This window comes from Perca fluviatilis, chromosome 4, assembly GCF_010015445.1.
Source record: "Perca fluviatilis chromosome 4, GENO_Pfluv_1.0, whole genome shotgun sequence".
Classification (NCBI taxonomy): domain Eukaryota; kingdom Metazoa; phylum Chordata; class Actinopteri; order Perciformes; family Percidae; genus Perca; species Perca fluviatilis.
The window spans coordinates 44,567,429-44,587,575 of NC_053115.1; the positions used below are offsets into that span (position 1 = coordinate 44,567,429).

The window sequence follows — 20,147 nt, forward strand, 5'->3', positions numbered from 1 at the left end:
AATCACAAGAACATTTGATTCGTTTTCTGGTCATTATGACTTCTGCGTCTCATAATCTCAAGAAAACTATTTTCTCATTTTTATAATTCATACAAAGAATAAATACGGACTAAAGTTCTTGTAATTAGGAGATGAACATGTTTCCCTACCCGACAGTTTTCTTGTAATTATGACCTTATCTTTCCTAATAATAACAAGAAGAGTTTTGTCTCTTAACTCGGAGGAAATGTTTAAAGTTTCCCGATGTGTTCGTAGATGATAAAGTCATAATTACAATAATCTCATGTGTCTTTCAGAGTCTTTATGGTTTAAAAACAGGGTTCAGTGTTAAGGGTTTTGACCGGACAACTGAAAAAAAATCTACTTCAAAAAATCTGCGGGGAAAAAACTTAAAAAAAAGTGCTGAGGGAATTGTTGGGCTGGGGGGGGAAATGTCAAAATAGCGTTGGAGGGAAAAAAGCCTAAAATGTCAAATGTGAAAGCACGGGAAGCCAACGTGGTTCCTGATTGGCCGACAGGTTTCTTTGTGTCTTTATGGTTTGAATATGAAGCGAACGCCGGTGTGACATCACGTGGCGGCGAAGGCTGGCCGTGTTTGTGTCGGGGTCCTCACAGCTGGAGAATGTAAATACAGTCTGTCCTTCATCTGCCTGCAGACAAACTGCTGTAAAATATATCCAACCCAGTTCTTCTCTTCAAACTCGTCTTTTAACTCACGTTTACATATCTCTCTCACACACACACACACACACACACACACACACACACACACACACACACACACACACACACACACACACACACACACACACACACACACACACACACACACACACACACACACACACACACACACACACACACTGTTTCCAGGTATCTGGAGGTTTAAACCATGAACATGTTCTTGTGGTACGAGATGTTTTCAGGACAGAAAGTTTAGGACTCTCTCTCCCTGCCACTGTGTTTAAACATGAAATACTTTGTAAAGACAAAAAAAGTAAAACACTGTGTGTTCAATGAAACCCCCATTTTAAGTCCCAGACTGGATCCCCTACTGCAGGTCAGCCATGAGTGTTTACACCATGTAGCTCCGCCCCTGTCACCGGCAGGTACCTGTCAGAGAAAGAGACTAATCTTATTTTGGAACCCGGGCGGAAGACAAATAACCAGCGCCACACAGAAAACCTTCTGGATCACTATACTATATACTATACTATACTATACTATACTATACTATACTATATATATATATATATATATATATATATATATATATATATATATATATATATATATATATATATATATATATATATATATATATATATATATATTAGTATCTGTCTATAGACAGAGAGAGAGCGAGATACCGCTGAAAACCAAAAGAAAAACGTTTCTTTGGATTTTGAAGATGGTGCTTTTATTGTGGAAGGGGAATGACCGGAAGAGCTTCATAGAGGAAGCGCAGTGTAATTTCCTGGAAACAAACATAAATAAATAGTCCGTTTAAATTATCGATAATCAGGTGATCAGGTGATCAGTAAACATCTGGGAGCCTCTCGGTGTCTGTCCGCGCGCTGACCCACGCTAACAAACCGGGAACGGGCCTTAAGTAACATAAACCCCGCCGTCGCTGTTAGCTATTGTTAGCTTTAGCTGCTGTTAGCCTAGCGGAGTTAGCTCGGTTCAGACCGGGTCAGGGCCGTTTGTATGATGGGCGCTCACCGCGGAGAGGGAGGTCGGGACTGGCTGCAGCAGGACGGGCCGGAGCAGCACGAGACCAGCCCGGTAACAACTGATGCTAAGCTAACACCTAGCGGCTTGGCACCTAGCATAGCATAGCTAGCTGATGGACAGGATTTGTTCGTTCTATATATATATATATATATATATATATATATATATATATATATTCTTTTTAAGATAACGTCATAGCAGCGCATCATTTTTGAGAAATCAATTTAAATATTCTGTGTATTTTCTATTTAAAATAAAATCAAACTCTTTGAAGTTAGATATTTTCTGATGTAAATTTGATATTATATTCTTGTTATATATAATAACGTCTGTTATGAAACCACATAAAGCTTTATTACATAATATACAATAATACAGTATACATACATATATATATAAATGATAACTGAGCACAGAGTTGTGTTTCTGTTTAACTCTGAATCAGCAGCACTGAAACTTATATATACTTATATAACTTATATATATATATAATAATAATAATAATTGTTGTTTAGAATCCGTGGAACATGATGATCAAACACAGACAGATTCACAGAAGAGGACGGCGCTCACACATGGCAGTCAGGTCAGTTTATCTTCCGAGTAACACCGTGCGTTCACCCGAGTGAAAACGTCATCATTCACGCCCCTTCCTGTGGGAACCAGAGGAGGGAAACTGGGGCTAGATTTTGTGTTGTTGACAGCTGGCGTTTGATGGAGGCGACTTTGGTTCCCTGAACATATTTCTATGACAATAAACTGTTTATTGTGGACAAATGCCTCTGCCAAGAAACATACACAGACATAACATGTTTCAGATTATTCATAAATAGGCCCATGTATAAATATAAATATATGTCCCTGTTATTCCCAGGTGGCATGAACACACCGACACATAGCAGGGAGTGATCTCACTCAGACGCATGTTAACCTGTGTGTGTGTGTGTGTGTGTGTGTGTAGCTACACTGATCCTCAGGTGTCTATGGATCTGTTGAGGGCGGTGCTTCAGCCGAGCTTCAACGATGACATCATGGCCGTGTTCAGGAAGTACCAGAAGGTAAATGATTTGAAGTTGTTTGATGCTGTAACGGGCTGATTCCTCATGATTGACTCCTGATTGGTTGGCCTTGTGTGTGGGCGGGGCTTGGGTACCAGGTGTGCGGCTGATGTTGTCATGTTGTTGTTTGGGTTCCAGTTGTTTGAGAAAGCAGCGGAGAACGTGAAGGAGAACGTTGGAGACGACATTCAGACCGACCTGCTGATCAGAGAGACCTGCAGGAACGCTCTGGAACATGTGAGCTCACTTCCTGTCCCTCTCCCTCTGTCACAGCTTCCTGCCTGTCAACACAAAGTTTAAAAGTACAAAACTTTATTTAAACTAAACACAACTTTTTAAGAGACAAAGTGTCAGTGTCTGGAGTAGAAAAGTTTCCAAATAGTCAGTGATCGGCAGGTAGAAACGTATCGCCACCAACTACAGCAGCATCTGTGTGTTTCTGTGTGTGGTTACCATGGTTTGCTGTGATGTCATCCCCAGGCCAAACAGCTGTTTCCAGAGGGGGAGGCGAAGAGGGCGGGGTCAGAGGCCGCTATCAAGGTAGGAACGGACCAATGAGAAGCTGCGGAGCGTGTTGTATCCCGGTTCTGGTTCTGGTTCTGGTTGTGATGGTTGTGTGTTTCTGTCAGAGGTCCAGAGCTGCTGATGAAGACTACAGTCAGAGAGGAAGCCCCCTCCCAAAGAAGGTACACCCCCTCTGACCTATCACCAATGACTTCCTTGTTTAGTCACATTTCTGATTGGATATCAGTTGCTATTGAATATTAATTCTGTGTGTATGTGTCTGTCTGTCTGTGTGTGTGTGTGTGTGTATGTATGTCTGTGTCTGTGTGTGTGTGTGTGTGTGTGTGTGTGTGTGTGTGTGTGTGTGTCTGTGTGTGTGTGTGTGTGTGTGTGTGTGTGTGTGTGTGTGTGTGTGTGTGTGTGTAGAGAAGAGCTCGTCCTGGAGCGGCAGCCGTCTCCTCTGATCGACCTCACACCTTCTCCACTCAGTGAGTATCTGACAAACACAGATACATGATGTCACCACCAGAGTCAGCTGACTAACTGTGATGTCATCATGTCCTCAGAGTGAAGGTGAAGTCTGACCCAGTGAAGAAAGACGGACCTAAGGTGAGTCAGCACATCACACACACATACTGGCTATTCATCTGTAACATCTGGATCAAACCCCAAAAGGAGTTCAGCGACTCCAGATGTGTCTGAGTGATGATGATAGTGGAGGTTACAGAGCTCCAGATGTGTCTGAGTGATGATGATAGTGGAAGTTACAGAGCTCCAGATGTGTCTGAGTGATGATGATAGTGGAGGTTACAGAGCTCCAGATGTGTCTGAGTGATGATGATAGTGGAAGTTACAGAGCTCCAGATGTGTCTGAGTGATGATGATAGTGGAGGTTACAGAGCTCCAGATGAATAATGATGATGATAATGATGCTAATAATAATTATAATAATAATAATAATAATAATAATAATAATAATAATAATAATGATGATGATGATGATGATGATGATGATGATGATGATAATAATGATGATGATGATAATGATGCTAATAATAATTATAATAATAATAATAATAATAATAATAATAATAATAATAATAATGATGATGATGATGATGATGTGTGTTCCAGTGGGATCCGTCCAGACTGAATGAAGGCAGCACGTTTGTCCTCGGCTCCAGAGCCAACAAGTGAGTTAACATCCTGAAAACAACATCTGTGTATCTAGAAATGGGGATATCTTTCTGTGTGTGTGTGTGTGTGTGTGTGTGTGTCTTCTCACACACTGGGGCGGCTGTGGATCAGGTGGTAGAGCGGTCGCCTACCAATCAGAAGGTTGGTGGTTCGATCCCTGGCCCTGCAGTCCCATGTTGAAGTGTTCTTGGGCAAGACACTGAACCCTTTGTTGCCCCCGATGCTGCTCCATCGTAAGTGTAAATGTGTGTGAGTGTTTATCTGATGAGCAGGTGGCACCTTGTACGGCAGCCTCGGCCACAGTGTGTGAATGTGTGTGAATGGTGAATGGTTCCTGTACTATGTTAAAGCGCTTTGAGTAGTCGTTAAGACTAGAAAAGCGCTATATAATCCAGTCCATAAATCCTGGGAGCCGAGCACTCGGCCCTTTGTGAACACGCTGCACTAGTTTAATAAAAGCTTGTGTGTTATAGCAGCGTCATCCTGTAAACAGCAAACACTCTAAAGCCTTTTAACTTTTAGATTTTAATCTCTTTTTCTGACATCGCTGTCTGTTTTTTGTTATAAGGTCAGCTGTGTGAAACTCTCCGTCCAGGAGATTATTTAAAAACATTAACAGAGTTGTTGAGAACTCTACCAAACAGGAAGTGAGTCATTCTGTGTTGTGATGTCACTGCAGGGCGTTGGGGATGGGCGGGACCAGAGGACGCATCTACATCAAACACTCAGATCTCTTCAAGGTAACTACACACTCAGTATCATCAGGTTATCCTTCAGGTATTGGAGCTTCTCAGAGAAGAACCGTTTACATTTACCGTTTACACATGTTTACATTAACAGCTGAGACCCAAACAGTCTGACAGCAACACTTCCTCAATGTGTGCTACACTTTGACACGTTTACGTGTGTGTGTCTGTGTGTGTCTCTGTCTCTGTGTGTGTGTGTGTGTGTCAGTATGCAGCTGATGCGAAGGACAAGCAGTGGTTGGCAGAGAGACATCATATGAGAGCAACAGGAGGGAAGATGGTGAGTCCTACTGCACCAGAGGTCTGTACTATGAATCCAGATCAACTTGTCCTGGATCTCTTTCAGTTCCCCGGCTTCACCTAACCTAACAACCGCGGTCCCGCATAACCTGTGTCACAACGCTGGTTTCCTCGTTCGGTATAAACATCAGGGGTTCAGCCAACCAGGGGTTCCCTCCTAAGGGGGTTTCTGCGCCACCGGGCCAGCCGCTACCAAAAGCGCAAGAGCAAAACCATATATTTAAACTACCAAACTATATTTCTACATAAATATGAAGAACACAGACTCGGTTTTACAGGCAAAATGCAGGAAGGACACCCAGGCCACCCCCCAACTATGATATATCCCCCCTCCTCCCCCAAAGGCAGATTCTGGCCAATATACAGTACAGTACACACTCACTATAATAGCCTACATTAGACTACACTGGTCACTTCCCCATCAGTCAGGCACAAGATCTGACCATGATTACACTGGTGCTTTCCATGAACTGTCGTTGCTTTAGTCTATTATTTCAGTTGAAACTCTGGCAGTGGGAAGCGATCGTGAGAGAAAATAAAAAATATAAAAACATAATTCTAACTGATGTGCGTATTAGCAACACACGGCTGAAGAAGCCGACAAATATACCTGCTCCCGACCAGGTTAGGCGTTCAGCATGAGTTACCACGGCGATTGAACCCGGTAACAACTAATCCACCGTCATGGTACAGAAAACCCTGAGTTGAACCTGAAGTTACCTCGTTAACGCCAAATCCTGCTTCGTAGTCCAGGCCTCTGATCACACTTCTTATCCTCATATTTCTGTTTACAACTTCTTCTGACTTATTGTCTCTGTGTGTGTCTGTCTGTGTGCGTGTCTGTCTGTGTGCGTTAGGCGTACCTGCTGATTGAGGAGGACATCCAGGATCTGTCTCGCAGCGACGAGTACAAGTGAGTCTTTCTGTTCCAGCAGCGTTTCTCTGTCCTCTAACAATCCTCTTCAGCTTCTGCATCCAACTTTTTAAGACCCTCATTAATTAGAACCATTTCCACATTGTCTGACATGTACAACCTTTACTTACACAATCAGGGCCGTGCAGAGACCTTTGGAGGGGCAGGTGCTCAAAGTATAAAAGGGGCACATGGAACAAGGCTTTAAATAGGGCTGTGCTCAAAATATCAATACATCAATATATTGTGACACATTCCTTTCTGATACGTGTATCGATACGGATGCTTCTGTATTTATATGGCAGCAAATGTTGTAATGCAGTTTTGAAAAAGAATCCGAATAGAAAAGACCATTTTAAGGTAAAAAGTTTTAAAAACTATTTTCTTTGCACCTATTAATAACTCTGGAATTACAAGCTGAAGTGTCTTAAATTGTCCCAATCTGAAGGCTTTTTCTTCTCTGTTATACAGAATAGTAAAGAATAGCTGTTATAGTAAACTCTGTCTAGGACAGATCATCATTATTCAAAATCAAAGTGGCCCGTTTCGTACAGTACAGTATAGTTTTATTTAATGCCTTATCAGCAGGGGTTAAATTAGCCCGTTTGTCGCTTTTTGCAAAAAGGTTTTTGTCAAAAAAAGCTTTCAAAGCTTTTTATTCATGATCAATAACCCAAATTTATATGACATTATACCTATTTTTTTTAGGTAAAAAAGCAGAAATTATTAATTATTTTGACTAACAGTTAAGTTGTTGAGTGGATCACAGACTGGTGTATGTTAAAGTTTAGTCAGGATGCAGTTTTTTCTTTTCAAATATATATATATATATATATATATATATATATATATATATATATATATATAATATTCAAATAAAATTGAATAACAAACCAAAATTCAATGCAAGTTATCATTAATTATACCTGCATATAACGTTGTATGGAACCCATAAAACATATCCATGCATCCATGATAATGTTCTGCAATTTGGTTGAAACCCATATTCTTTATATAAAAAACTTTTTCAAAAGGGTCAAATTTGACCCGAGGACAACACAAGTGTTAAAAGTCCATATACTTTGAGGATACTCAAACATGTAGCTATTGACCACTTAAAAAAAAATTACGTGGCAACGTGAGGACGCTGACGTGAATATCGCCGCTTCACAATCCGCGGATTTGATATATGATGCCAGAGATGCAGTGTAGCGACCGCTTCTTAGAAAACGTTAAATTATATAACATACCATTTTTTAGCTTGTTAAAATGTGAAAGAGAAACGAGACGGTGAGATACCTGCTACAGCTGACCAAACAGATTCTCTGCTGGGTCTGCTTTCACTTTTCAATGTTTCGGACACTTTTGTCTCTTTTCCCCGACATCGTTGATCCATGTCATTCATAACTGGACTAAATGGAAGAAACCATTAAAGTCTGTACTGTAGACTAAATGGGGTGTGTCTGTCTGTCTGTGTGTGTTTAGGGACTGTCCAGACATCCAGATGTCAGAGCTGAAGCCGTTCTCCGTCCCTCTGTGGATGGTGGAGAAGATGCAGAGAGCCATGGAGGCTCAGAGAGATGCCGACCCCTGATTGGCTCAGAGAGACGCCGACACCTGATTGGCTCATTGTTCCACTGTTTTTCTTCCTGCTGTTTTTAAATAAAATGAATAGAATTAAAAACTCCAAACACTGCGTGCTGTGACATCACACACTTTATTTACAAAACAACCCATAGTGAGACAGGAAGTGACATCATCACTCGATGCCTTCCTGTTTGTCTTTGATGGCGACTCTGAAGCGTTCCTCCAGCAAAGACAGCTCGCTGATCAGGTCAGTGATGGCGTTCGTAAATGCCTCCTGTCAAAATAAAACGCATAAGTCAGTCAGTCAGTCAGTCAGTCAGTCAGTCAGTCAGTCGTCTGTGTGTGTGTGTGTGTGTGTGTGTGTGTGTTTGTGTTTGTTTTACCTGTGGACTGTAGTCCGGTGTTGTCTGCACTCTGATGACGATTTTGTGTTCCAGAGGATGAGGAACTTTATAACCAGCAAACAGAACCTGAGGATCCTTCAACAGCTGACTGAGACACACACACACACACACACACACACACACACACATATATACATATATACACACAGAGAGAGTCAGGATCTGAGGTTTTTACATAATCAGAAGGTTTACAGGTCCAGAAAGCATCTCTTATTGTGGACACCCCGGTACAGGAGGTGAAGAGAATCTCAATCTACAACCAGACTGCTGCTGTTACAACAGAAAATACTCCTGCTGTTAGCATTGTGTTGTTAGCCTGCTGTTAGCACAGCTAGTCTGCTGTTAGCATTGTGTTGTTAGCCTGCTGTTAGCACAGCTAGTCTGCTGTTAGCATTGTGTTGTTAGCCTGTTAGCTCTTACGCTCGGATGATGTTCCCCAGCGTGTGGTCCTCCTTATTCAGAGTGAACAGACAGGCGTTTGGGACCTTGGTGTCTTTGGTGATGCAGATCTTCTTCTCTCCTTCAAACAGCAGGAACGACTCGAAGGCGGGAGGCGCGTTCATCTTCTCTTCTCATAGATATCGATATATCTATGTATACTGGAAATATATCTATGTTCTCTTTCTCTTCTCTCCGGTCTGAGCGGAGGATCAACCGGGAACACTTCTCCTTCTTCTCCAGGGCTTTAGGCCACTTACCATCCTATATGTCGCATTACTGCCTCCTACTGGTGTTAGCCGGCACCTGTTATTTTATCATATTACAGCTTTTAACTTGACCAAAAATATAACTATATTCTTCCTCTGTTTACAGGTTTACAAGAACAAAATAACATACAGCCCTGCGTGTGTATATATATTTATTATGATTACATGTAAACGTACTGAGTGATGAACGTCTGGCTCCGCCCCTTCACAGAGGCACACGTAATTACGTCAAGGATCACGTCGAGTTTCATAAAGTTTGTTTATAAAGAAAAAAATAATCAAACTCTGCGACATGTATTTCCTGATGTTTCCCCTTGTCCAATTGCATCGCTGTACTCTCCGTCCACGCGGTCCTCATTGGTTAGCAGGAGTTGGTTTGTTTTTGAACGTCGGGCGCTGATTGGCTGTGAGAGCGAGGAAGAGCCAGTTTAAACCGGGGGGCGGGAGCGACTTCAGTTTGAATTCGAGAAAAGCAGCAGTTCGGCCCGCTAACATCCCGACAAACACCCGGTGAGTCCCGGCTGGAGGATTGTTACGTGTGTAACTCTAACTTTACCTGTGTTATTTACCTGTATACCTGTAGAAGCTCTTAACGTCTCTTTAGATGAGAAACAGGCTAACAGCGGAGCTATAATCCATTAGCCGGTAGTGCTAACCTGCAGTTAGCCGGCGGAGCTAACGCTAACTACCGTTAGCATGAAGCTAAAACACCGTTCTGTTTACTGGGTTACCGACCGTTTTTAACACCGGGCTGTATTTTACAGTTTAACCGGTAAATATTCTTCATTCTGTGATACATCCGATAGCTACCGAGAGAAACCGAGAGTCTGAGCAGTTAAATCGCTAGCTATAATGTTAATTAATTTAGTCTGTATTGTCATGAATGGTGACGTTAAACACGTGAAGACTAAACTAAACTAGTAACAGTAACCTCAATGTATTATAGAAGTCGTGTATTACATATCCTATTCAACTCTTGATCTTGTTCTTGATAAACTATTTTAAACGGAACGGATTTATTTAACTTCACCCTCCTCCTTGAACCACACTGGTCTTTATGTCTATTGTAATGAACAAAAATAATGATATTTATTTCTGATATATATGATATATTGCTGTGTGTCTTTATAAAAGACAGCAGCTTGGTCAGTCCGTCTCTCTGAGTTAGGGCTGGGCGATAGGGAGAAAATCAGATATCACAATATTCTTGATCAAATACCTCGATATATCGATATTATTCTAGGGTTGACAATCGGTGCTTTCTTTCCTTTCTGCTCTCTTTATCTTCACACTTAGAGTTTGGATAAATAATCATCATTAATGTGGACATGATGTCTAAGTGGGGTAAAGGAAAATAATACAACAGCTAGAACAGTCTGGTAAGGTCAGAAAAGTACATCACTTTACTGTAATGCAGCCTTTAAAACCAGGAGAAGACACTTTTGTCATATCACAATATTACGATATCCAAAATCTAATACGATATCTAGCCTCATATCACGATATCGATGTCATATCGATTATACTGCCCAGCCCTACTCTGACCTGTCTGTCTCTCTGACCTGTCTGTCTCTAGCCTCTCCTGTGTGTCTGTATAAAAGACAGCAGCAGCCGAAGTTGTGTTTAAATGTGCTCTAAACTTTACTTATTCACATTTGTTTTCACATTGTCTTATCGATGCGTGAATGTGTTCTAATAATAAAATAAACCCTGAATATAACTGTTTCATCTCTTTCTGACTTCAGACAGCTGAAGAACCACCTGTCTCTCTCTGACCTGTCTGTCTCTCTGCAGCAGTAACATGGCCTCTTCCCAGAACATGGACCCAGCGGCTGCAGCAGCTTCATCGTCGGCGGCTCTGAAAGGCAGCGAGAGTGGAGGCAGCGCAGCCAGGAGCTCTGTGTCCAAACGGTGAGACGACACGTCTGTCTGTCTCTCTCTGTCTGTCTGTCTCTGTCTCTCTCTGTAACTGACAGTTACAGCCTGGTAACTGTTCTCCGTCAGTTAGTTTTCTCACCCAGAGTCTGGTCTTTGAACTGACAACATGACGTTTAAAGTTATTTTATTGATTCCTTCAGTTTTTTTCATCTCATGATCTGTTAGAACTGAATATTCTCTGCTCCAGCTCTGATAAAGACCCAGAATCCATTGGCAGGTTAGCGTGTCCTTCGCTACACGTCCTGTTTGTTTCAACTGATTGATCATTTTTAGTTAACAGACTAAACTAACAGCTGCCTCCATCATGGACTCTCCTCTCTTCAGAATAAATACAGGGGAAATGCAACAGATATTAAAGGTTATTTTGGCCTTAGAGATTTTTCTAGCCTGTTGAAGGGGGGGGTCTGAAACACTGGATACCTTCAGAACTTACCAGGTTGTCCACCTTCCTCTCTTCCTTCTGGGTCTGCTCTCTGTCAGTAATGAGGAGCTACAGACGGCTCCAATCTCTTGTGTTTAGTGTCGGGACCATCTAAACTCTTCAAGAAGTTCAAATATTTCAACTTCTGTGTGTGTGTGTGTGTGTGTGTGTGTGTGTGTGTGTGTGTGTCTCTCTCTGCAGGTTGCAACAGGAGCTCATGACTCTGATGGTGAGTTTATACACTTAAGATTTGATATAAGAGAGAGTCTGTCTCTGAAGACATCCTGTCATCTGTCTGTCTCCCTCACTGTCTGTCTGTCTGATGATGCAGATGTCAGGTGACCACGGGATCTCAGCGTTTCCAGAATCAGATAATCTCTTCAAATGGGTCGGGACGATTAACGGAGCTCAGGGGACGGTACGTACAGACACACCCTGTCAGTGGGGGCCCGCGGGACTTGTTGGAGAGGCTGCCTGCTGCCTGACGGGGATTGGCTACAATCTTTCCTGCCCGCCTCCGAGTCCGGGAGAGATGGCAGATTTCGGCCAATTGCCTTCTCAACCTGTCTGTCTCTCTGACCCTCTGTCTGTCTCTCAGGTGTACGAGGGTCTCCGGTACCGCCTGTCTCTGGAGTTCCCGGCCGGTTACCCGTACCAGGCTCCCCGTGTGAAGTTTGTCACTTCGTGTTTCCATCCCAATGTGGACGAGCAGGGCTTCATCTGTCTGGACATCCTGAAGGACAAATGGTCGGCGCTGTACGACGTCCGCTCCATCCTGCTGTCCATCCAGAGCCTGCTGGGAGGTGAGAGAGAGATTCCCGTTTTGTGAAGTAAGTTGTCATTTCCTCATAAGAGGAACGGAGGTGTTAAATTAATCTATTTGTTTCAGAGCCGAACAACGAGAGCCCTCTGAACACGACTGCTGCTGAACTCTGGAACAACCAGGAAGGTGAGACATCATAAATAATACAGAGAGACTTTATGATCCCAGAACTGGGGAATTACTGTTACAGCAGCAAGTTACAAGGACACACACAGAAAATACAAGAAATATACTCTGAGGAAAAATAATGGTCATCTATATATGACCTACATGCAGTGTATTTAATATAAAATATGTATCGAACATGAAGTTACAAAGTAGGAAAACAAATGTCACTGGATAATAACATGTAAATGGGCTGAGAGTGAACATAGAAACAGGAATAGAATGACATAAGATGTAATCCAGTCAGTTTAATGCCGCAGTAGTTAACTTGGTGCACACACACACATATTAAACATTACTAACAAAATAAACAATAAATACAGAAACAAACTTACACAAAACAGCTGTTTAGTATATGAGAATAGTCTTCCTTGTGGCGTATGCATGGATGCACGCTGCAGAGGTGTGTGTCTGTGTGTGTCTGTGTCCGATCGAGACAGGTGGGTGTCGTAGCGGGTCTGTCCCAGGCATGGTGTTAAAGGGATACTCCACCTTTTTTTGAAATAGGGCTTATCATGGTCTCCCCTAGCATAGGTAGGCCAACGCATTTTTTTTTGTGCATGCATAGTTTGTCTGGTGCAGCACTGCCGCTAGTTAGCTTAGCATAGTGAATGGAATCCTATGTTGCCGGTTAGCATGTTGTGAGTAAAAGTGAGCTGACAAAAAACAACCTAATTACTTGCACTGAAACAAAACATGCGTTGGCCCACCTATCTACAGCCAGGGTAGACCGTGATAAGCCCTATTTCAACAAACGGTGGCATATTCCTTTAAAGAACACAGAACATTTTCTGGCCGCTGCCCTGAGAGCAGCCGGGGCTGATGGGAGTTGTAGTTTCTAACTGCTGTTTTGTTTCTTTCAGCCTTTAAAGCTCATCTACACTCGACCTTCCAGAAATGAAGACGCTCCACCTTTTATCCTTCTTCTTCTTATTCTGTTTGTCTTCTGTGTTTGTACAATATTTTTATGTTTGTTCACATTGTTGTATCAATAAAGTTCTTAATTCAGCACAAACGCTGACTGTGTTAGTTCACCTAAAAGATCTATGTATCTCAGATATGATAAACTGTGGGGTCTTATAGAATATGACATGTAAAGTATTACATTTCTCTTACAAAGGTCTTAAATTTAGTCTTCTCCTTTTTTGTAGGATTAAATTTAGTTTTATAGTAAATGTGACTTTTCTTTTTCTTATTAGAGACTGCTTGTTCCTCTTAAATAATAAAAACCTTTAGAGATTTAAAAGGTTTGCTGATTAACATCTGGAGTAACGTATACTGTATGGTCTGAACGGTCCTTCAAGTTGAAACTATTTACTTCCCTAAATGTGGGAACCCTTGTAATGGCAAAATTGCATTTAAGCATAATTCCTCATATTTTTATGTTTTATTTCTACTTTAATTCTCCCAAATGCTGAAGGAGTCTATCTCATTTCCCACATGTACATTTTGATTCTAACTTCGTGAGATGTCCAGTCTGGAACATAATGTGAGCACTGTTTGCTTGAACAGATAAAGGTACAAGGTCACCCTAAAACTACAGTTGAAACCAGAAATTTACATACACTTCAGAAAAAAACACAACTTTTATTTCTTTACTGTCGCACATTAAATCAGAGTAAACTTTTTCGGTTTTGATCAATACATATTAACATTTTTTGCATTTGTTAAATGTCAGAATCGAGCGAGGGAGAATTTTTATGTATTTTTTTTATCACTTTAATCAAAGTCAGAAGTCTACATACACTAAGTTTATTGTGTCTTTAAACAAAAAGAAAACTCCAGATGATTCCATTCTGAGCTTAAGAAGCTTCTGATAGGTTAATTGATTCCATTTGAGTTAATTAGTGGCACGCCTGTGGATGCATATAAAGGCACACCTCAACACAGAGCCTCTTTCTTTGACATCATCATCAAGAGAAATCAACCAAGACATCAGGAAAAGAATTGTGGACCTCCACAAGTGTGGCTCATCCTTAGGTGCAATTTCCAGATGCCAGAAGGTCCCACGTTCATCTGTTCAGACAATAATACGCAAGTATAAAAAACATGGGAATGTACAACCATCATACCGCTCAGGAAGGAGACGGATTCTGAGTCCCAGAGAGGAACGTTTTTTGGTGCGAAATGTGCGAATCAATCCCAGGACAACAGCAAAAGACCTTGTGAAGATGCTAGCTGAAACTGGTAAGACAGTGTCATTATCCACAGTAAACGAGTCCTGTACCACCATGAGCTGAAAGGTTACTCTGGGAGAAGAAAGCCATTACTTCAAAACCACCATAAAAAAGCCAGACTACAGTTCGCAACTGCACATGGGGACAAAAATCTTAATTTCTGGAGACATGTGCTGTGGTCTGATGAAACAAAAATTTAACTTTCGGCCATAATGATAAACGGTATATTTGGAGGAAAAAGGACGAAGCTTTGAAGCCTCAGAACACCATCCCAACTGTGAAGTATGGGGGTGGTAGTATAATGTTGGGGGGCTGCTTTGCTGCAGAAGGGACTGGTGCACGTCACAAAATGGATGGCATCATGAGAAAAGAAAATTTTGTGGATATATTGAAGCAACATCTGAAGAGATCAGCCAGGAAGTTAAAGCTTAGGCACAAATAGGTCTTCCAAATGGACAATGACCCCAAGCATACCTCCAAATAAGTTACAAAGTGGCTTAAGGACAACAAAGTCAAGGTATTGGAGTGGCCATCAGGCGAGTGCGAGCAAGAAGGCCTCCAAACCTGACCCAGGTACACCAGTTCTGTCAAGAGGAGTGAGCCAAAATTCCAGCAAACTATTGTAGAAAGCTTGTGGAAGGATACCCAAAACGTTTGGCCCAAGTCAAACAGTTTTGGGGCAATTCTACCAAATACTAAGGAAGTGTATGTATACTGCTGACTTTGATGAAAGTGATAAAAAAAATACATAAAACTTCTCCCTCACTCGATTCTGACATTTAACAAATGCAAAAAATGTTAATATGTATTGATCTAAAACAGAAAAAGTTTACTCTGATTTAATGTATGACAGTAAAGAATTACAAGTTTTTGTGTTTTTTTTTTCTGAAGTGTGTGTAAATATCTGGTTTCAACTGTATCTCTAGTTTTCTCATGCCAGTTAAGATGTAACTGGGGGGATGACAGTCAGACAGGGAGGAGGAGGTGAGATGGCTCTGAGATGGCTCTTGTATTTCTCTGATTGTCTTCATGTGTATCAGATTTCCTGTCAAAATTGTAGCGTCATAATAATCCAAGTGTGTGTGTGCTGTCACTCTGAAGATGCATATAAGCCTCTGTTCACTCATTTGAGGGACTGACTCCACACTGGGCTGCGGCCTTTTGTGAAATCATGTTGCTCACATATTTGCATATATATATATATATATATATATATATATATATATATATATATATATATACTGTATATATATAATTAGGTTCTTGTATTTTATTAAAAAAAAATATATATATATTATTATTTTTTTTTATAAAATACAAGAACCTAATCTTGGTTTTAGTCTCAGACTGTCTTATTTGTTTCACTTTACTAAACTCTGAAAACCTTTACCCCTGCTGCAAAGGAAACTTCCACTACACCCTAAAAATGATTTAAAAGGGGGGCTATGCAGTTTTGGCCATTTCTTCTCTGTTTTCTGGCTTTTTGCTGGCAGGTTTCTCGTTTCTCTATAGAGCTCCCCCTGCAGCCTCAGAATAGATATTTGACAACACTGTCGTAAAAACTGGTTGGTGTGCTTGGGTTTGTCTCAGTTCTCGTCATTCTGAAAATGCAGGTCCAATCTTTACTCGTGTCTGACTCCTCTCTCGGTCAGTCTGCAGTTTCCTCTTTCTCCGTTCCTCTACGATGCTTTCCTAGCTTTCTGCTTCTTTTTTGCCGGCTCAGCCATGATGATCGTGTGAAAACTCCATCGCTACCTTGTTGTTCTAGCTAGCCGGTTCCAATTCGTTACATCGCGAGACCTGATATCATGCCATTCTTCCTGACGCAAAGTTTCAAGGGTGGTTTTTCTGCTCACAGGTGCTAAAAGTCCTATAACCACTGTAATGATTCTGAAGCTGTTCAGTTAAGGTAAATTAAGATAAAAAAAACTGCATAGTTTCCCTTTAATGTTGAATTAAGACTTCAGGACGGATTGTTTAGAAAAGGCTAGAAAAGATGAAAGAATCCGATGAAACATGGACTCAAAGTTTGATTTACTTAGAGAAACAGACGGCATCATTAGATTTAGTTCTAAGATATCCACAGACCCGACATCAATGCACATCAACAAACAAATTAAACATTTATTTATTGAAGCAATACAACCACATCATCAGCTAACGTTTGATATGATTCTATTTATCCATATATCTATATGTGGAGAGGATGTACTTTATATAATCTGAGGATCATTCAGGCAGCCGGGAAAAAAATATCCAATATCCTAAAATGATCCATATTTAGATATAAATTCTGTTAGAATATTCTGGGTGATCCTTGTCTGGATCAACAAAAGAACATTTCCAGGATTACCTTCCTCTCCCTGTGTGTTTCTGTTCTATAACACCAACCTCTATGTTGCTTCACTAAACACTGAAAATGACTAAATGTGGACGGTTCAACAAGTGAGGTCTGCTTGGTTCTTTCAGGGAATGATTATAAAGATTTATAAAGAATATGTTTAGATCATCTCCTCTCTAACTGGGAGGTTTTATAAAGAATATGTTAGATAATTTCCTCTCTAACTGGGAGGTTTTATAAAGAATATGTTAGATAATTTCCTCTCTAACTGGGAGGTTTTATAAAGAATATGTTAGATAATTTCCTCTCTAACTGGGAGGTTTTATAAAGAATATGTTAGATCATTTCCTCTCTAACTGGGAGGTTTTATAAAGAATATGTTTAGATCATTTCCTCTCTAACTGGGAGGTTTTGGGACTAATTGGTGGGATTGCTGTAGACGAAGAGAGACACACTGGTAATAGCTAATGAGTTTTAACCATGCATCAGCTCATTTAAATAGCTCACTTTACTGTATTGTGTCAACAGTTAACTTTATTTAATATTGTATGAAGAGTTTTCTTTTGGGGGGTGCAAATGTTCCACCAAAACCAGTTCCTTCCTGAGACTATTTGGCAGAGCCACCGTCGCTGGGTCTGGAGCTTAGAGCCGCCCAAGACCGTTGGGATTGGTTTAAAGAAATGTAAACAACCCAGAGAGTTTTTCTTCTATCCCAGAATGCATCTGTGGAGATAGAGCTGGATATGTGAGGCTACCATAGACAGTATATAAGAGTGGACCAACAGATCCCATTGCTCTGGACGGAGACCAGTGAAGGCTATTAGAAGCGCTTTCCCGGTGCTGGCTGAGCGTTACTGAGCAGCCTCCAACTGAGCTTGAAGACGTAGATGTGACGTGAGCAACCTGTCTGAAAGTGTGAAGTCTTCTGGTAGCTGTGCCGAGAGAAATCTCAATCATTCCCAATCTTACAGAGACGGAGAGCGTAGGTATATGTAAGGAGATAACATAGGCACAGGCTAATTACTGATCACTAACATGCTAGTTAACATCAGTAATTAAACCTAAACAGCTAATGGAAGTCCAAACTGCCTTCTAGCTTCTCCTGTACTATACGGTAATTCCTCTACTAGTTAGCATCAAAATGGCGCCATAGGATCTACGCATTCCAGACGCTCGCTTACCCCCTTGGAGGATACGAGGAGCCTGACAACTTCCTTATGTATTCTGTTACTTTTCCCAAAATAGATAATGTTTATAATACCAAATTGCATCTAACCGTGGATTTCCACCAGATGCGGAACGGCTCTGAAATGGCGGCGGATTTCTATTTTTGACGGACGCCGGAGAACTCCGCAGCAATTCAACACCATAGACAGTATATAAGTTCAACCAACACACGGCCGATAGTGCGGGACAGGAAGTCGAGCACAGAAACAAAATAAATATCCGGTTAATTTTCAAAATAAAATACACTGTGCTCATGGCGGATCATATTTCCCTGCACTAGACCTTGAAAACACAGCTCAGAGTCGTTTCCCCTCTACTCCTCTGGATGGAAACTAACTGGTGGTGGTTTTGTGGTTCTATTCTACCTGAATTTGTGAGATCTCGTTGGGTCCTCGTGACTACAGCTGTCAGTCACGGCCGCAGCCGTTCCGCAACAAATCCGGACCCGGTGGGTATTGACGGACGGCGGAGCACGCAGCAGACACGCAGCAGAGCCGGTCCACAGCTGTTACGCATCCAGTGGAAATGAGGAGTAAGAATGTTCCTGACATCTCCAACAGAAACCATTGGTCAGCATCCCGTTAAGCTTAGAGGGAGTCAAATAAAATCAACTCGAGCTGCAGCTACAGGTTATCTTCTGGATGCATACATCAGTTATTTGGTCTCTAAAATGTCAGAAAGTTGTAAAAAATGTGGATCAGTGTTTCCTAAAAAGTCCAAGATGACATCACAACTCCAAGATCTTGAGTTTCCTGTCCCAGAAGAGAGAAGAGACTAGAACATATTCATATTTAACAAGTTGACATCATACTAGTTTACCTGTTTTATCATCAAAAATGACTCAAACTGATTCATGGATTTATCACAATAGTTGGAGATTAATTTAATAGTTGATGACTAATCCATTCATCTCTACAGCTCTAGTATTAGCTTATGATATTTATATATTTCCTGCTAGTTGACTGTTCCTAATCACTCAGCTGATCCTCAGCTTTTCACAGATTGTTAAATGTTTTTAGGAGTCGATGATGTGAAGAAGTTTGGAAGCCACTGTTGTGCAACAAAGCTGCCCTTTATGCTATTAAAGGAAATATTAAAATGTCCATCACTGGATTCTTGCCTTGAATGATTTGGCCTTTAGTAATACAGTCTCAAATCAGAAATCAGACGGCCAGACGGTACCAAGGACTTGGTACCCTCCTAGTGTCTTCTGTTTTCTGTTTATAAGCATAAAGTATAACTCCTCCCCCAGTTCTGTGTTACATCTTCTGTTCAACTTCATTCCAACCTATTACTACTATAGTTTCACACGTATTTATGGAATTCATGGTAAAAAAAACTAATTTATATCAAACATATCTAAATTTGGAGTAAAATAAGCAGAACATTTGAATTATTTTGACTAATAGTTATGATAATAGGAATGTTTGTTGATTGATTGTTACATATTTGGGCAGTTTGTAAGAAACCCATATTTCTGATATAGAACCTTTGTAAATGGGTCATGATCTGACCCGAGGACAACATGAGTTATAAAGTAAGTTGGACAGTCTGTTGTTTTATTCTTACTATCCTCAGAGCCCCTAAGCAACATTTCACCTGTTTTTGTTACTTTGTTGTATTCTTCTTATTACCTTTAACTTTGCTGGTGGACTGCCGTCGCCCCTAGCATGTGCCTATCCTGCCTATGTTACAAGCCGGCCCTGACTATCGGTTTATGGACCCATCTGTGTTATTTTTGGGCAGTTTGTTTGAAGAAACCCATATTTCTGATATAGAAACGTTGAAATGGGTCAAACTCTGAGCCAAGGACAACATGAGGGTTAATGTAAGTTGGACAGTCTTTGTTTTCTTATTCTTACTATCCTTTAATGTTGTCAGTAAGTCATGACTCCGCCTCCT

The 20,147-nt window shown here is 41.1% G+C and overlaps 3 protein-coding genes across 3 annotated transcripts; 2 read left to right on the forward strand and 1 right to left on the reverse strand.

The window, feature by feature from the left end:
• Positions 1 to 1,432: 1,432 nt before the first annotated feature.
• LOC120558028 (deoxynucleotidyltransferase terminal-interacting protein 1) lies at positions 1,433 to 8,151 on the forward strand. The gene is made up of 13 exons (XM_039798855.1): positions 1,433 to 1,788; positions 2,253 to 2,323; positions 2,699 to 2,795; positions 2,934 to 3,032; positions 3,276 to 3,335; positions 3,425 to 3,481; positions 3,726 to 3,787; positions 3,866 to 3,908; positions 4,434 to 4,492; positions 5,176 to 5,236; positions 5,451 to 5,522; positions 6,400 to 6,455; positions 7,941 to 8,151. The coding sequence occupies exons 1-13, from the start codon at positions 1,711 to 1,713 to the stop codon at positions 8,047 to 8,049; spliced, it is 924 nt and encodes a 307-aa protein (XP_039654789.1). The 5' UTR covers positions 1,433 to 1,710; the 3' UTR covers positions 8,050 to 8,151.
• A 2-nt stretch (positions 8,152 to 8,153) lies between these two features.
• Positions 8,154 to 9,139, reverse strand: polr2j (RNA polymerase II subunit J). Its single transcript, XM_039798857.1, has 3 exons — positions 8,867 to 9,139; positions 8,426 to 8,534; positions 8,154 to 8,316 (listed from the first exon to the last, which is right to left on the reverse strand). The coding sequence occupies exons 1-3, from the start codon at positions 9,007 to 9,009 to the stop codon at positions 8,215 to 8,217; spliced, it is 354 nt and encodes a 117-aa protein (XP_039654791.1). The 5' UTR covers positions 9,010 to 9,139; the 3' UTR covers positions 8,154 to 8,214.
• Positions 9,140 to 9,529: 390 nt separating this feature from the next.
• Positions 9,530 to 13,515, forward strand: ube2c (ubiquitin-conjugating enzyme E2C). Its single transcript, XM_039798856.1, has 7 exons — positions 9,530 to 9,663; positions 10,948 to 11,064; positions 11,714 to 11,741; positions 11,844 to 11,930; positions 12,111 to 12,315; positions 12,402 to 12,461; positions 13,364 to 13,515. Exons 2-7 carry the CDS (start codon positions 10,955 to 10,957, stop codon positions 13,399 to 13,401), a joined length of 528 nt encoding a protein of 175 aa, XP_039654790.1. The 5' UTR covers positions 9,530 to 9,663; positions 10,948 to 10,954; the 3' UTR covers positions 13,402 to 13,515.
• The last annotated feature ends 6,632 nt before the right edge of the window (positions 13,516 to 20,147 follow it).

Excerpts from the sequence above, each read along its gene's own strand:
- polr2j (XM_039798857.1), bottom strand. The coding sequence starts at position 9,009 with ATGAACGCGCCTCCCGCCTTCGAGTCGTTCCTGCTGTTTGAAGGAGAG. Across the intron at positions 8,535-8,866 it reads CTGGGGAACATCATCCGAGC|TCAGCTGTTGAAGGATCCTC; the intron begins GTAAGAGCTAAC and ends TGTGTGTCTCAG. Across the intron at positions 8,317-8,425 it reads CACCGGACTACAGTCCACAG|GAGGCATTTACGAACGCCAT; the intron begins GTAAAACAAACA and ends TTATTTTGACAG.
- ube2c (XM_039798856.1), top strand. The coding sequence starts at position 10,955 with ATGGCCTCTTCCCAGAACATGGACCCAGCGGCTGCAGCAGCTTCATCG. Across the intron at positions 11,742-11,843 it reads AGGAGCTCATGACTCTGATG|ATGTCAGGTGACCACGGGAT; the intron begins GTGAGTTTATAC and ends CTGATGATGCAG. Across the intron at positions 12,316-12,401 it reads CATCCAGAGCCTGCTGGGAG|AGCCGAACAACGAGAGCCCT; the intron begins GTGAGAGAGAGA and ends TATTTGTTTCAG.
- LOC120558028 (XM_039798855.1), top strand. The coding sequence starts at position 1,711 with ATGATGGGCGCTCACCGCGGAGAGGGAGGTCGGGACTGGCTGCAGCAG. Across the intron at positions 2,324-2,698 it reads CGCTCACACATGGCAGTCAG|CTACACTGATCCTCAGGTGT; the intron begins GTCAGTTTATCT and ends GTGTGTGTGTAG. Across the intron at positions 3,336-3,424 it reads GGTCAGAGGCCGCTATCAAG|AGGTCCAGAGCTGCTGATGA; the intron begins GTAGGAACGGAC and ends TGTTTCTGTCAG.